Here is a 14,672-nt window from a genome sequence, read left to right on the forward strand (position 1 = left end):
GATCCTAATGGCACACAAGCTGCTTAAGGTTTAAATGTTATAAATGAAAAGTATCTTTATCACTGGAAGAATTACACTTTTGTCAAAATAAACAAAAACTAACATTCCTATTTCTTGTCTGTGTTTTATCTAGGGTGGGAAAGAAATGCCATCTCTTCTTTGCAAAATCTCTTTAGGAAAAATAATTTCTCTTTTTATAGAACAAAACAGTCAAGTTTTAAGAAGCCACTGTTTTTATTGCTATCTACTCTGAAGCTTCTATTTATACATCCATATCATACAGAATCCTTCTCTACAGCTGCAGAAAGTCCTCTAAATTTGATGGTGAGACAATTCAGGCACTTACCTTAACCTCATCTTTGAGGAAAGGAAGTGTAAAATGTCCATGGAGAAGCCCATTTTTCTCAAAAAACACAACATCCTGCTGGTTGGGTTTATCTTGTGTAGATGCAATCAAACTGCCTGAAGGCCTTAAAGCAAACCCACAGTATTAGAAGGTCCAAAGGCGCACCTGGCCGGCTAAGAACAAGATGAAATTCAGAGAAACGAGTTTTTCAGCAAAAACAAAAAGGCTCCACCCAGGGAAGTTTTGCCCAATGTCTCCTTGTCAACAGTGACCCAATGGTGAGGGACTACAATACATGCCCAGAGGAAAGCGTGCCTTTTCCTAATTTGCTCAAAGACTCCATTTGCCCACAAAGCCTCACAGATTTAGACTGCACTTGGGTGACTTTTTAAAAAACTACTAAATTATTTAAACCATTCCATATAATGTCCTATAAAACTATAACCTATTTCTCCTTCAATTAGATTACTTCAGCAAATAGTCCATGCTCCGGTGGGTATATTTAAAGACTTCTCAATCAACTGAAAACAACTCAGTTACCTCATCTCGTTCACATCTGTCTCTAGAGTTTTAATTCAGTACATTTTTTCCTTTTGCTCTATCATCCAAAGCCACTCAAATACTAGTGGGAAACAAGCTGTCTAAAACCTAGAGACCAAGTGGTTTGGCATATAACAGGCGCTACTGCAACAGAGGAGATATTTCTTCTACCTGGACTCAGGGCAGCCACATCTGGCATGCAGGTTGTGACCAGCACGTGAAGACTGGGCCCAGAGGTGCACCAGGCCTGAATGCAGCCTGCGTGCTCCTCAGCAAACAGATCCCCTCAGTGTGGGGTTACCGCAGAGGAAGGAATCCCTCTTCCCAGCCCTCGCAAAGCTCCACTGCCCCACAGAGCTGTGTGGATTGAAGCTTCCCTTTTAAGCCATTTCTGTCTTATACAATGGCTTCCTGTAGGCCCTGCCCCTGACCTACAAAATGTGTGAGCCTTGAAATGGTGAGATCTGTGATGAAGCTCAGAATCTACTATTCAAACTGAAGTCAGTCTTCAGAGGACTAAAAAAAGAAACATACAGGCTTACAGCCAAATGAGAAAAAGTAATTAATTTTTTGTGTTATATAAACACCTATATTCAACAGGTACCACCACCCCTACCCGAGTTCCAAGAAATTTTGAGGAATGAGCTGTAAGATTTCTTCTCCCACTCACTTCCAAGCCAGAGCAGGACCCAGTCCTGCCACAGGCTCACTGGTTGACTGTAAAGCAAACTCTCGGTTCCACACTCTGACCTTCCGAGCCCCTGTGCAGTAGGTAGAGGGAAAAACACAAAAGACAAAAAAACAAATACAAAGCATTATGGTAAATGTTGTCAAGTGAAAACTTTTCAGACACCTTCCTTATTAATAAAAACTATCATGGTTTTACAAAGTCAATTAGATTAATCTTATTAAAAATTTGTGTTCAATAAGTAGGAGGCCGGACCAGATGGCCTCAAACAACTCTTCTAATTCTTAGCTCTAAATTCATTTAACATCTAAAGCACATATCTTTACCTCTTATGTTTAATAAAAAAACACCACAGTGCAAAAAAATAGAAAACTTTCCAAAACTTAGTAAGATAAAGAATTTTTTTGTTTAACTACAATTTATTTCCATACCTGTCTCTGGGCAAACAACACTCACAGCAAAAAACTGTCCATCACCACGCCAGGTAACTTGTGGTTTATGGTCATCCCAGGGCAAAGCAGACTCATGCTAAAGAGAGAAAGAAACACAAATGTTACGGGGGTCCTTCAATGGCCTAGAATCAAACAAGTCTCAGGCTACTACATTGAAATCTTTTATATGAGGTTTAAGCTATCTAGAAAACCAGCTTCGTAGAATTCTCGGAAACTCTTCTAATAAAAGCATCCTTAGACCCAGAAATCATCAATAAAAAAGAACTTAAAACAAAAAAATCCTTCTCTGGGCATTAAAAAAAAAAAAAAAAATTGCTCACCAAGCATGGTGACAGAGGAGAGCTCCATATCTAGATATTAAAAATAGCGAGCTAAGGAATCCATCAGGTAACTATGACAAGGAAATAAATGTTCTGTTTGCTTAAGTATAAGAGGGTAGATTTTATTTATTGTATAAGCTTCACAACAGTATACAGAAGACTTAGGAAGATGAGAGGAAGGTGGGTAGGGAGAGCCAGAGGTAAGAGGCAGCAGCAGTGATGAAACCACAGAAGACTTCTGCCCTCTGCAGGACAGGAGGAAGAGGGGTCTCCAGTGCCACCTGCATATCATTGTAGTGACAGGCTACGCCAGAAGGATGCTAGTGCCACAGCTTGCACAACAGGGAATAATACACCGGCAGCTCACAAGATTTATTCTCAACGAAACTTCCGTATGGTTTAGAGCACAAATGTCTGCTAGTGAAAGGTATGAGTTACATGGGATGTGGCGAGAAATAATTAAAGATGGACAATGTAAATGGCAGATAGTGTATAATTGATGCATTTATCCTAAAAGGGCAGCTCATGGAAATTTTTACTTATAAGATAAACACAATACTTCCATTTGCTCAGGCCCGTATCTTGGGACCATCCTCAATTCCTCTCTCACACTCCACATTGGACCTTTTGTCAATAAATCCTGTAGCTCTATGTTAAAAATGTACCCAGAAAGAAGTTGAAAACAAAGTGTTTCACCCAAGAGGAAAAAAACTACTATCTACATATGTCGGAAAAATAGAAAAACATGCGTGTGAATGGTCAACAGTGAGTACAAGATAGCAGCCCCTTCTGTGAAGCAGGAAGGGGTACACAGTGTTACATTTCTATCTGTGATGATTTAATTTTTAAACTGCATCTTGGTGATACCGTATTTGCCGGCGTATAAGACGATTTTTTGGCCCCGAAAAATATGCCTCCAAGTGGGGGGGTCGTCTTATACGCCAGGTACACTTCAGATAGACTGCCCATAGTGCTTGCCCCGTGCCATAGTGGCCTCCCGATGCCCGCCCACTTCATTCCACATACCGTTCAGGCATCAGCAGCGCTGCTGGGTGTATGCTCGGCTGTTATGCGATTTTGCTGTTATGCGATTTTACCACACTCGCAAAATCGCACACAGCCGAGCATACACCCAGTATGATAGCGCAAAATCGCGAATCGCGATACCATACTGGGTGTATGGTCGACTGTGTGCGATTTTGCGAGTGTGGTAAATTCGGGTTACCGTATATTTCTTTACATATGCATTGAAGATTCGCGATTTTGCGCTATCATGGTGCCTGTTAGAATGTTGAAGAGCTCGCACTTGCGCACTAGTGAGGTCCCAGGGAGATGCTGATGCAAGGGTGGACCAGACTGCTATAGTGACAGGGCGGGCAAACAGGGAGCAGGGACCAATCAAATCAGGCTTTGTATACAGCCAACAGCCAACCACAATACTGCACCATTGTACAGTACAGCATAGAAAATGTCGACCAGTCAAACCCCTATCATCCCTATCATGGCACCAGCCAAAAGAAAGAAGTATGATGCAAATTTTAAACTGAAAGTTATTTGGTGTGTGGAAGGTGTGCGGAAGAGGGGGTAGTCTTATACGGCGAGTATATAACAAACTCTGTATTTTGAGTGGAAATGTTAGGGGGTCGTCTTATATGCCCAGTCGTCTTATACGCCGGCAAATACGGTAATTATTCTCTACACTGCATAAACGACAAAGCAATTTGGCACTAAAAAAAGATCAAAAGGATCTTTCTAGGATGATTCATTCCCTGAGATTTTCTAGACAGCTTCAGTTTTACTACCATGTTTCCCCGAAAATAAGATCGAGCAGGACAATCAGCTCTAATGCGTCTTTCAGAGCAAAAATTAATATAAGACCTGGTCTTATTTAACTATAAGACCCAGTCTTATATGATATAATATAATATAGTACCAGGTCTAATATTAATTTTTGCTCCAAAAGACGCATTAGAGCTGATTGTCCAGCTAGGTCTTATTTTTGGGGAAACACAGTAAAGCAAAACAGAACTGTCTATCATTAGCCTCTAACTGGACACCTAAGGGTTCATGGTGGGTGGCAGAACTTCTACTGGTTCCAATCAAGTGTCTTTATCCATCAGCCCAACCTTACCATTTGCATCTGAAAGGCTGCTTGCCTGCCTTCTGATCCATGGAACTGTGTCTCCTTCCTGCCCCATCCAACAGTGATAAATTTGCCTAGATAACAATTGATGGAAAACAGGCAAGACAACCAGTAAGCTAAATGAAATGAAATAAAAGCACTTTCATTGCTACTCTTCAAGAAGTTAGGGACTGGTAATTACTTGGGTCCTCTGAGACCTCTCAATAAATTGACCAACAGTCAATATTTGAAAAACCTGTGTTCCATATGATATGCCACAGTGATTTTGAAGACTTTGAAATGCCCTTATTTTGGAAAGAGCTTTACTGCCACCATATATAGTCCACTGTCCCATGATGACAGTCAGAATCCCCACCTTACAAGTAACAAGAATGAAACATGAAGAATTCACACGCTATATCCATGAATAACAAAACACAAAACTCAAAACAAGAGCTGGGAATAAAATTCTAAGCATTCAATCCACTAAATATATCTACGTCTCTGTGAGTGGTGGAAGGGGCCGTAGATGATAGAATCCAATCTCTTATACAGGCAGAGACTGAGACCTCCTAATTGTGGCAGAGGCCAAAATTAGAACACAGGGTGTCTGCCTTCTAGGCTGAGGTTCTTTCTAAGTCACAATGCTTCTCTCACCTAAAATATAAAGTCAGAGCTGCTCAAACAATGCAGCCCTTCTGTTCCTGGAGGTAGGATCTGGCATCCACCTGCAATAGGTACTGCAGATGTCCCACAAAGCACCAGCCAGGTTCAGGACCCAGTACTTCCCTCCTGCCATTGACTCTGATTCTGAAGAAGCGGTGCTGTTTCTAATCTCTATAAATCATGGGTCAGCATGACCATTTTCTGTGTGCTCCGCATGGGCACATCCACGTACCACAGTACCTCAAAGCATACCTGCTGCTGGGCACAAAAAGCACTGCCTATCCTGCTGCACACCCCTGGGCTTCTATCCCAGTTTCCACAGAGAGGTAAAGGACCAAGCGTGAAGCAAGAGGACTTTTCCAATGGGGTCAGACAATTAAGCGATGGGGCTACAGCAGGGATCAGCAAACTACAGCCTGCATCTGCTTTGACAAAGCAACTTTTATTAGGACACAGCGGTGCCCATTCCTTTACGTATTTTCTATAACTGCTTTTACACTATAAGAGCAAAATCAAGTAGTTGCGATAGAGACCACACGGCCTGAAAAGCTGAAAATACTTACTGTCTAGCTCATTACAGAGCAAATTTGTTGACCCCTGGGTTAGAGGAAAAATATCTATTCACCACTCCTGAGAGGGATGGTTTTGTAGATTCTAAGACCTAAGCCCCTAACTTGGACTCCTCCTCTCCCTTGATTTACTCTATAGGCTTCTTCTGAAAAAGTCAGTGGGATGAGCCAGGCCCAGGGCACGAACCCACAAAGGAGTGCTGGTTACTCTCTGACTGTCCTCAAAGCTGGATGTCCCGGAGCTCCACCGGGGTCCTACCTACTCTCTTCCAGCACCATACCTGTTCCTTGAGCAAGTGCATCTACTCCCAAGACTGCAAAGATTCCCTACACGCCAATGATTCAGCCCCTTGTATTTTCCTACTTCACATGATGATCCTATATGGCCCTTCAACAAATCCCAAACAAAACTCACTACCTTTGCCTTACAAACCAGCACTTCCCCACCTTCCCTCTCAGATACTGGCATCTTTATTCCCACCACCTGAGCTTCCCGGTGGAGTCCACTAAACTCTCTCTTCTTCACCTTACATACCCAAAATCTATTTATTTCACTATCTAAACTGGTATTTCTCCACTGGCTAGGGCAAGAGGGGAACCACGCACACATATTCCAAAAAAGATTCTCAGGTAATTCCAAAAAATGTACTCCCATCCTCACTGACAATCAAATTTTTCCCCACACCCACCTTATCTCACACCTGGATTCCTATGGCAACCTTCTAAGAGCACCCTGCCTCTTCTCTCTGTACCTATTAATCAATCACTCAATCTTGCATCATTAAAACCTTTAATGGCTGATCACCTATAACTCAATGTCCAAATTCCCTGCCAAACTTGATCAAAATCCATACTCCATACAAAATCCATTTCATTCCATACTATGTCCTCCCACCCAACAATGCTTAAGTACTCAGTTGCCTGAACAAGCCATGATGTGTCAAAGGCTTCTATGAAACAATCCTGCCTTGGAATAGATTAACTCAACCCTCATCTACGCAACACCAATTCAGCCACGACTCAGCTCAAGTTGGCCTCCTCTGAGAAGTCTTCCCTCTCCATTACTCCCTTCCTTCCCTTATGCTACCCTAATACCTGCACATTAAATTATTACTAAATTAATGGGAGATAATTTGACTCTTGAAGGTCAAATTATCTACTGCACCAAACACCCTGCTGGGTTCATACCTACTCAGAAATTATTACTGAACAAGTAAATTATCTTTGAGTGAATGAGTGGCTGTTTCTACATGATTTCTCAGAGTTGGTGGAAAAAGATGGCATGAGGTTACACCTCAGCAAAAGTTAAAATACCTTCTCCTTCATCCCTCTCCTGAGTCAGGCCAGCGATATGGTGGCCGCAAGTTGGCCAGAGCCTCTTATACTCAATAAGTATCTTCTCCTCCTTCAATACTCCCATAGCCTTAAAGCCCAAATCACTCAGCTAGGTCTTGGTAAGAAAACGATCTGATGGTTCCCAAGAAAATACAGATTCAGGTCTAGCCAGTAAGAACAAACATCAGCCTTCTCTCTCACCTTTCTTGTTTTCTCCCCAAAATTGTATCCCAGAAATGTTCTCCTTGTTCTAGCTCGTATACAGTCCCTTTCCTTAACCCGCAGCCCAAGCCTTTCCTGGGGTTTGGGCAACAACTATCTAGGTGACCCTAAGCACATGTCTATCCCCCAGCTTACTGACAAACCAACTCTCAGACCTGGACAGGCAGCAGAGGTACGCCTTTTAAGATCTGGGATGGGCTATCTGATATTTAATAAATGGGGGCTTGAGTTTTATAGTTCTTTGGGTTTATGACCGTGCAAGAAAATGATCAAACCTGAAAGAACTTCAGATCACAAAATGTTTCAAACAAAGCTATACTCACTTTCACCAAAATCATCCTGGTGGATCTGCTGTTCCATGATTGGTTCAAAGTCTTTTGTCATCATAACTAGGGTCTGTTGACCTTGGAGGGGCACAAACAAGAATTATTTTGTTTTCATGTAACAAACTTGCAATTTCGTAAGTATCTATGGCACTGGAAGCTACAGAGCTGGAGTGGAGGAGTTTATAGTCAGAACAGGGCATACAGAATTCATTGAAAATGTTTTGAATCTCATGGGGTGGGGGAGAGGGAGAGGGAAAGGGAGAGAGGGAGAGAGGGAGGGAGGGGGAGAGAGAGAGAGAGAGAGAGAGAGAGAGAGAGAGAGAGAGAGAGAGAGAGAGAGAGAGACCGCGCGCGCTCTGACTAGATAAGTCACATGGTGCTTAGTCTCAGCTATTTATGTACGTAAGGTTAACATAAAAGCTGACATAGCCCTCCTCCACTAACTTCAACACTTTAGTCACCAAGATATCTCTTCAAACATACACCTCATCGGGGATACTAGTTTACAGAAACTCATCTGAAATAAAGAGACTTAAAGGGAAAAAAGAAAGCATTGTTTAAGAGTTTATAAGACCTCTTAAAAGAGTTGTAAGAGGAGCTTTAAAATCTGTTTATGTAGCAATTCCTCTTAGAATAGGTTAAAATAAATACTGCTGACATTTTAACAACTATGGACTTAGGAGTCTCTCCAGGTTTTATGACTTTGTGTCTCAGCTTCAAAGATTGAAAAAGTTACACAAAACAACTTTTAATAACATTTTAAGAGGTAAAACTGCAGTGAAACAGACTACATCCCCTCTCGATTATAAACTGGTATCGCTATTCAAACAAAAGTTTTGAACTCTAAGCAGTTCAGAACTTAAGGCTGTAAGATGTCAGGAGTCGTATTTTATGACAGTCAGAGTTAGGGATCAATGACAAGCTTACCTGTGGCAATAAGCACCAATTCTTGGTCAGGACTCCAACTCATGACAGAAATACCACTGGCTACACTCCCAACACATTCCAGCTGGGACAGAGAAAAATTATAAGGGAGATTTCAAAACACTACTGTCTGCATACATATTTACTACAACCTTACTCAAAACAATTAAAAGCAGAACACACAAATGTGAGTTTGATCAATAAACTGTTTATTCTGTATCAGGTATTAAGTGACTAGGCATCACACAGGGTACCGGGACTGGAAACTGACTATGGCCACTCCATTCCTCCCTGAGTTGTCTCATGAAGGAAATGAAAAATTGACTCTACAGTGGGATTAGGGCTAAAACTGAGGTCTTTGGGAATTAAGTGGGGGCTCAGAACAGGGACTCACAAATGGCCTACGAGAGTCCAGGAAAGCTTTCCTGAAAAGGTGGCCTTTGGGGTGGTATTCGGGCCAGGCAAAAGAGATTTTGTGTGTGTGTGTGTGTGTGTGTGTACAGTGTTGAGGCACAAGTTTGGAAAAGAGCAGTTAAGAATCAGCTGCAAGTAGAGCATTATACATATACATAGGAATTATACACATACACAGGAATGACGGGTGGGGAGAGGCTAAAAGGGATTTGGGGAACAGTGAAAGGTTTTAAAAGGCATAAAAGGAACATGGATGCTGTCTTGCAGACACTGAGAATTCACAAATAGGGAGGACCAAGACCACTGATGGAGATCAATAAACTAGAGAAGCTCAGTAATCAGGGAAAACTTTTAAGAAATGTTTTGAAAGTAAAAGCATACCTTTTAAATATGAAAAATACTAGGTAAGTTGTACTTCACAGCTTTGGTATTTATCACCATGAATTAAGAATAAGATTTATTACTGCATTAAATGGAATGGTTAAAAGCGAAGATGCCAGATTCAGACTGCCAGGGTTCAAATCCCCTATGATAACTGTATGACCTTGGCATAGTTACTTAACTTTCTGTGCCTCAATTTCCTCTTCTTAAGAATGGCAAAACAACAATCTACCTCATAAGGTGAAAATTTGCATGAAAAGCACTTGAAAAAGTACCTGGCACATTGTAAACACTTAATAAGTGTCAGCTGCTATTATTATTATTATTATTAGTAGTAGTAGTAGTAGTAGAAACACTTGTTGCACAATCAATGTTAGAGATTATAACTAATGGAGTAATCAGAGAAGTTTAAAAAGAATCAGGCAATTTTAGTGTGAAACTCTTGCTGTTAAGGAGGACAGAAATCTGGAAATTCAACCTTATGCTAGAGAAAGAAAGGCAAATGGTTGAAATTTGTCTCCCCTGGTAACCATAAAATATGCACACAGTGCACAGAAACCATGCATTACTATAGTCTAACCTGCAGTAGAGGGACTCTGAAGTTAGCCATCAATGAAAGGCTCAAACAGCATCCATAATAGAAAACATAAGCCATATAAGCATTTCAAAGACTTCCTAATTGAGAAATGTAAGTTACAACTCGGGATCAGATTTTGGTAAGGGATGAGCTACACCTTACAAGAATGGCCAGGTTTTTTTGTTTTTGTTTTTTAATATTGTAATTGTTCTGGTTAATAGGTGCAGTAGACAAAACTGAGTTTTAGAAGAATCCTAAAATAGCTAAAGCCATACCAACAATTTTGTTTTGTAAAGCAATATATAATGCCAAGATGCTAATCTGCAACGTGCTTAAATATTATGGTTTTTTAAACTTTTACGCAAAACAAGGACTTCTTTGAGGACACGAGATTTACTCCTCACTGGACTCTTCCACTGTACCTGGTGTGTGCTGAGATTGCAAAGTATGACGTCTCCAGAGGATGTGGCCACACACACAGACTCCTGATCCAGCAAGTCCTGAATACCAACAAGGCGGCCACTTCCATCCTCGGGGAGAAAGCCTTCTGCCACTAAAGAAATTTCATTTTTCACCTGTCAATAAAACAAACATGTAAGCAAATTAAGCCAATCTACTTTCAAGAACAATTCATAATATATCCAGAAATAAAATACTTTTTAATGCTTATTTTATAATATAAAAGCTTTCAAAATGTTTTCTCTAGATTAAAATCCAAACTTTCATTTGCGAAATCTCACGGCCTTATTATCTCTAACCAAGAAAAATAGTTAATGCAAACTTTTTGCCAAGGAAACACAAAACAAAAACAAAACGCCTGGTGTCTTTAAATGTCCAATGAAAGATAATAACTCTGGTTTGCTAAGATTTCTATAATATGGGGAAAAGGGGCTAAGAATGTAATCATCTAAAATACATTAGTAGCAAAATACAATTAAGGGAAGATACTGGAATCAACCCAAAGAGCTTTTAAATATATACACATGCTCAGGATCCAGCAGTGAAGATTCTGATTTACTTGGTATGGGATAAGGTTGTAACACAGTTTTAAAAAGGCAATTTTCATTTGCATCCCCACTTTGAGCACCACTGTTATAAACAGTATATGGTAGAAAGAGTGAAAAAAATGTGGGGCACAAAAACAAAATATAAGGTCAGAGTTTTGCCAACTCAGATTTAAATCAGCAGCAAAGTTAAAGGTAGGTTACTATTTAAGTTACATCTAATATGATACCAGTATAAAGCAAAGGAAGTGCTCATTTAGGATAAAAATTCAGTAAAGATAAACAGTCTAAGGAAGCAAGTTTGGAAAAAGACAAGTCAACAGTCATGCCAAGTACTAACGTTCTCCAGAAACGACTCACTTCTCTTGTGACAGGGTCCACTTCTATCAGCCCATATTCTGAGCCAATAATCACTGTTCTCTGTTCAGACCGGAGAGAGAAGCACTGAGGTTTCCCCGGAACCTGAATATCCCTGAACTCCTGGGTCCGAAATAATTTTAGATTTCTCATGATGAAGCGATTCCTGAAAGAAAGGTACAAATACCCCTGGATGAAGCATTCATTTCTCAGAGAGAAAAAGATTTAACATCAGTTATTCCTCAGATAGTTGAAAAGATCAAAATGAATGGGAAAGCATTTCATTTTTGAATATTGAGGATATCTTTATAAACTGATAGATTTATGAAATCATATAAAATCCATATACACACACAAACACACACACACATATATATATATTTGAAAAAATCTGTAATAAAATTACTTTAATATCACCAGGTACATTTATTTATAAACTGACTTTATACATTCATTAAAAAAATTAAAATTTAAATCAAAAATAGAAATAAATATTAAGTATTTACTCTTCTAAAGGGGAAAATAAGACACTGTAAAAATACAACAGTTTACTTCAAAATGATGACCTCCATTTGGGAAGCTCGATGACCTGATATAACTATTTCATGTAACTCCACTTTCTTGGCCTGGTTTTTACGAGTGCAATAGCAAGCTGAGAAAAGAATGATAACTAGGAAAGGAAACCTACTTTGGTCTGGCAAAATCAGACTTGCTTGAATGCATAATATTATCTAAGCACGAGAAAAACAAATGTTAAAGTACTGGAGATATATTCAGATCCTTTAAGGTTTTGTAACTGGAAGTTACACTGGAAGACTACACTGGCTTCAATACCACCATAATCCAAGGTAAAAATCTTTCATCTTGGCATTTCATACATATGACATTGAAAAAATAAAGATGAGTTAATCCTCCTACACAACAGATAATGTTAAGTGTAATACGAATGTTACAACATATAATATGGGTTAAGAGGAAGGCAAAACCTCATGGTGGGAGTAAGGTAGAAAATCAAGGCAGACGATGGTTTTTTATGTTTTGGTGACGTGTATATTCAACACTTCTGGAAATTATTTGAACCTGTATTACACCATACAGGTTTTTAATTTACATCTAACTCTATATAGAAAGCATATAAAATTATATAAAGCATATAGAAGTCATACCTCTTTCATCTTTAAATGTCATAAACATGACCACTGACACAGATCTGAAAGAATGGGTAGATTTGAGAGACGGGTACATAGATTTGAGATGAAAGAATGGCTGACAAGTCTGGCCTAGAGGGCAGTAAGTAAGGGATAGAGAAGCAAGAAATGACAGGCTACGGCGGGCTAGATGTGTAGTTTCCTTGCAGTCTTTCACGCTGGTTTATCTAATATTCATGCTGTTACTGCTGCCATGATCAGATCATAGAAATAACTTCACATCCCTCCCTGTGAACTTGGATTCTATTCACCAACAACTTGTGAAGCCCTAAGGTCCATGGTCCCCAGGCAGCGGGGGAGCTAAGGACTCACTTTTCCCTCTTCTCTTGCTGTTCCCGTCACTGCCACCCCAGCAACGGGCCTCCACCCTTCCGGGGGCCCTTGGTCCCAGTCTCTAACATTCTCAGGACCAGCCTCACCACCCCCATCTCCAGAGGTACTAACCAGGCAGGCCCTGTCCAGACATCTGAAATCCGGCAACTCGGGGCTCCCCCTCTGAATCCTGCAGGTATCAACACCAGAAGTCCGAGTCCCATCTTTACAATGCCTCTCCTCCGAGTTTAGGCCATGATAATCCCATACGCCTCCCTCGTTTGGATCCCCAACCCTAGCTAAGTGTTGTAACTACTTCCATCAGTTTACCTTTTATGTTATCTCACTGTTCCCTTTTTGTTCCTCCAACAACTATTTAACCAGTTTTCCACATTAAATTCTGTTAATGTGTGGTGTCTACTTTCCTGACTGGGCCCTGACTGACCAACAGCAACCGACCTGAATTCTTCCATCCCTGGGCTTTCAGAATCACAGGCCAAGATGGCATCATCCCTCATCTACCGTCTCCCCAACTCTCTGTCTCTAAAAGCACTTCCCTAAATTTTCACGGCCATCCTCAACCTTATTCCCCTATCTTCTAAGAAGCGTCCTAACTCCTCTGCGAGGCTAGGAAAGGAGTATCCTCCAAACTCCCCTTTGGCTTATTATTAGTACCCGTTCTTTTACATCTGCAATCTCCAGCTGCCCACCCGTTAACAATTCAACTGTTCTCAGCCCTGTGTGTGCTAAGGATCTCTCCCCACCAGAGGTCGACCCTAATCTCCGAAATGTCTGACAACTCCCCCATTTTTCCCTCTTGCTCCTTCGCCTGCGTCTTGGCTACTTATCCTGCCCGTGACTGCCGTACCAGGCAGATCACTGACATGCTGACTGTATCTCAATGTCTAGCCCTGACTCCCCAAACGGAACGCTACACACACATTTTCAACCTCCCGACGTTACCCCAAGGACGTCTCACAAGCAATCACATGCAACCTGGAAAACAAAGTACTTGCTGCTTTCCCCCCAAATGAGTTTCCGTTATTTGGGGGCACGGCGTCGCCACTCTCTCTGGTCCCTAAGCTGAAAACGTGCCTTGGCCTCCCTTTTGCTCACACTTGCGTATTAAGCTATTCCCTGGTTACTCCCGTGGCTGCCAACATACAGCTCGAATCCCTTGCACGGTAGCTAATCAACCCTCCAGTCCCGCCTGGGGCCCACGCCAAACACACACTGAGCCCTTGCTAAGTACTAGGGTCCGAAGACAAGAGACGACTCTGTCGTTGCCTCCACGGAGTCACAGCTGGACGGTGGTGAGGGCCACATCACACACCACATCCGATGGAGAAGCACAGGGGACAAGCTCGCCACGAGGAGGGACCCGCAAAACAGTTTTCGAACCCCTCTCTAATAAGCCTCCTCTTCCGTCGCGTATTAACGGATTCGCTTTCCGCCGTACTGGCCACACCTGCAAGGAATCCGCTAGGTGTGCAGCGGGGGCGCAGGGCGCCCGGTGCACGGGTGGTCACGACGCGCTCCACTCCCAGGCCTGCAGCCGGCAGAGGTCGCGCGCTCGGGGATCCCCCTCATCAAAACCACCGCTAGCGGACAGTGCCCCCGCCCGCGATGGGTCGCCGGAACGCTCACCCGCGCCGAGCTCTGAGGACTCCCACCCTGGCCTCCCGGCCACGCGCTGCAGGCCTCCCGGAGCCCGCCCGGGCCTGCGCACGCGCCTCCCGCGGTCCCCGGCTCAGCGGCTCTCGCGGCGCGCTCTGGGCCTCCCGGCCGCTGGACCCCCGGCGGGAGTGGCTGAAGCCCGACGGAGCCGACGCGGGGGGAAGAGACCGAGCTAGCAAGACAGACGGGACCCACGCCGAGTGGCGCGGCGGTGGCGTCACTAGGCGGAGGG

The 14,672-nt window shown here is 42.3% G+C and overlaps 1 protein-coding gene across 5 annotated transcripts in view; it reads right to left on the reverse strand.

Moving 5' to 3' along the window:
* The window catches only part of ELP1 (elongator acetyltransferase complex subunit 1), a 61,207-nt gene that overhangs the window by 41,104 nt on the left and 5,431 nt on the right, over positions 1-14,672 (reverse strand). Inside the window, exons 1-10 of one of the 5 annotated variants that reach the window (XM_081067729.1) lie at positions 14,411-14,478; positions 12,410-12,453; positions 11,247-11,409; positions 10,305-10,457; positions 8,514-8,595; positions 7,584-7,664; positions 4,478-4,563; positions 2,006-2,102; positions 1,557-1,647; positions 347-470 (exon numbers count right to left, since the gene is read on the reverse strand). In XM_081067729.1, the coding sequence (XP_080923855.1) occupies positions 347-470; positions 1,557-1,647; positions 2,006-2,102; positions 4,478-4,563; positions 7,584-7,664; positions 8,514-8,595; positions 10,305-10,457; positions 11,247-11,396 (864 nt within the window). In that variant the 5' untranslated portion in view covers positions 11,397-11,409; positions 12,410-12,453; positions 14,411-14,478. Of the gene's footprint in view, positions 1-346; positions 471-1,556; positions 1,648-2,005; positions 2,103-4,477; positions 4,564-7,583; positions 7,665-8,513; positions 8,596-10,304; positions 10,458-11,246; positions 11,410-12,409; positions 12,454-14,231; positions 14,251-14,410; positions 14,668-14,672 lie in introns of those variants that run through there. The other 4 variants (XM_081067731.1, XM_081067730.1, XM_081067728.1 and 1 more) reach the window with 4 other exon arrangements.

Source organism: Rhinolophus hipposideros (assembly GCF_964194185.1).
Source record: "Rhinolophus hipposideros genome assembly, chromosome: 11".
Classification (NCBI taxonomy): Eukaryota; Metazoa; Chordata; class Mammalia; order Chiroptera; family Rhinolophidae; genus Rhinolophus; species Rhinolophus hipposideros.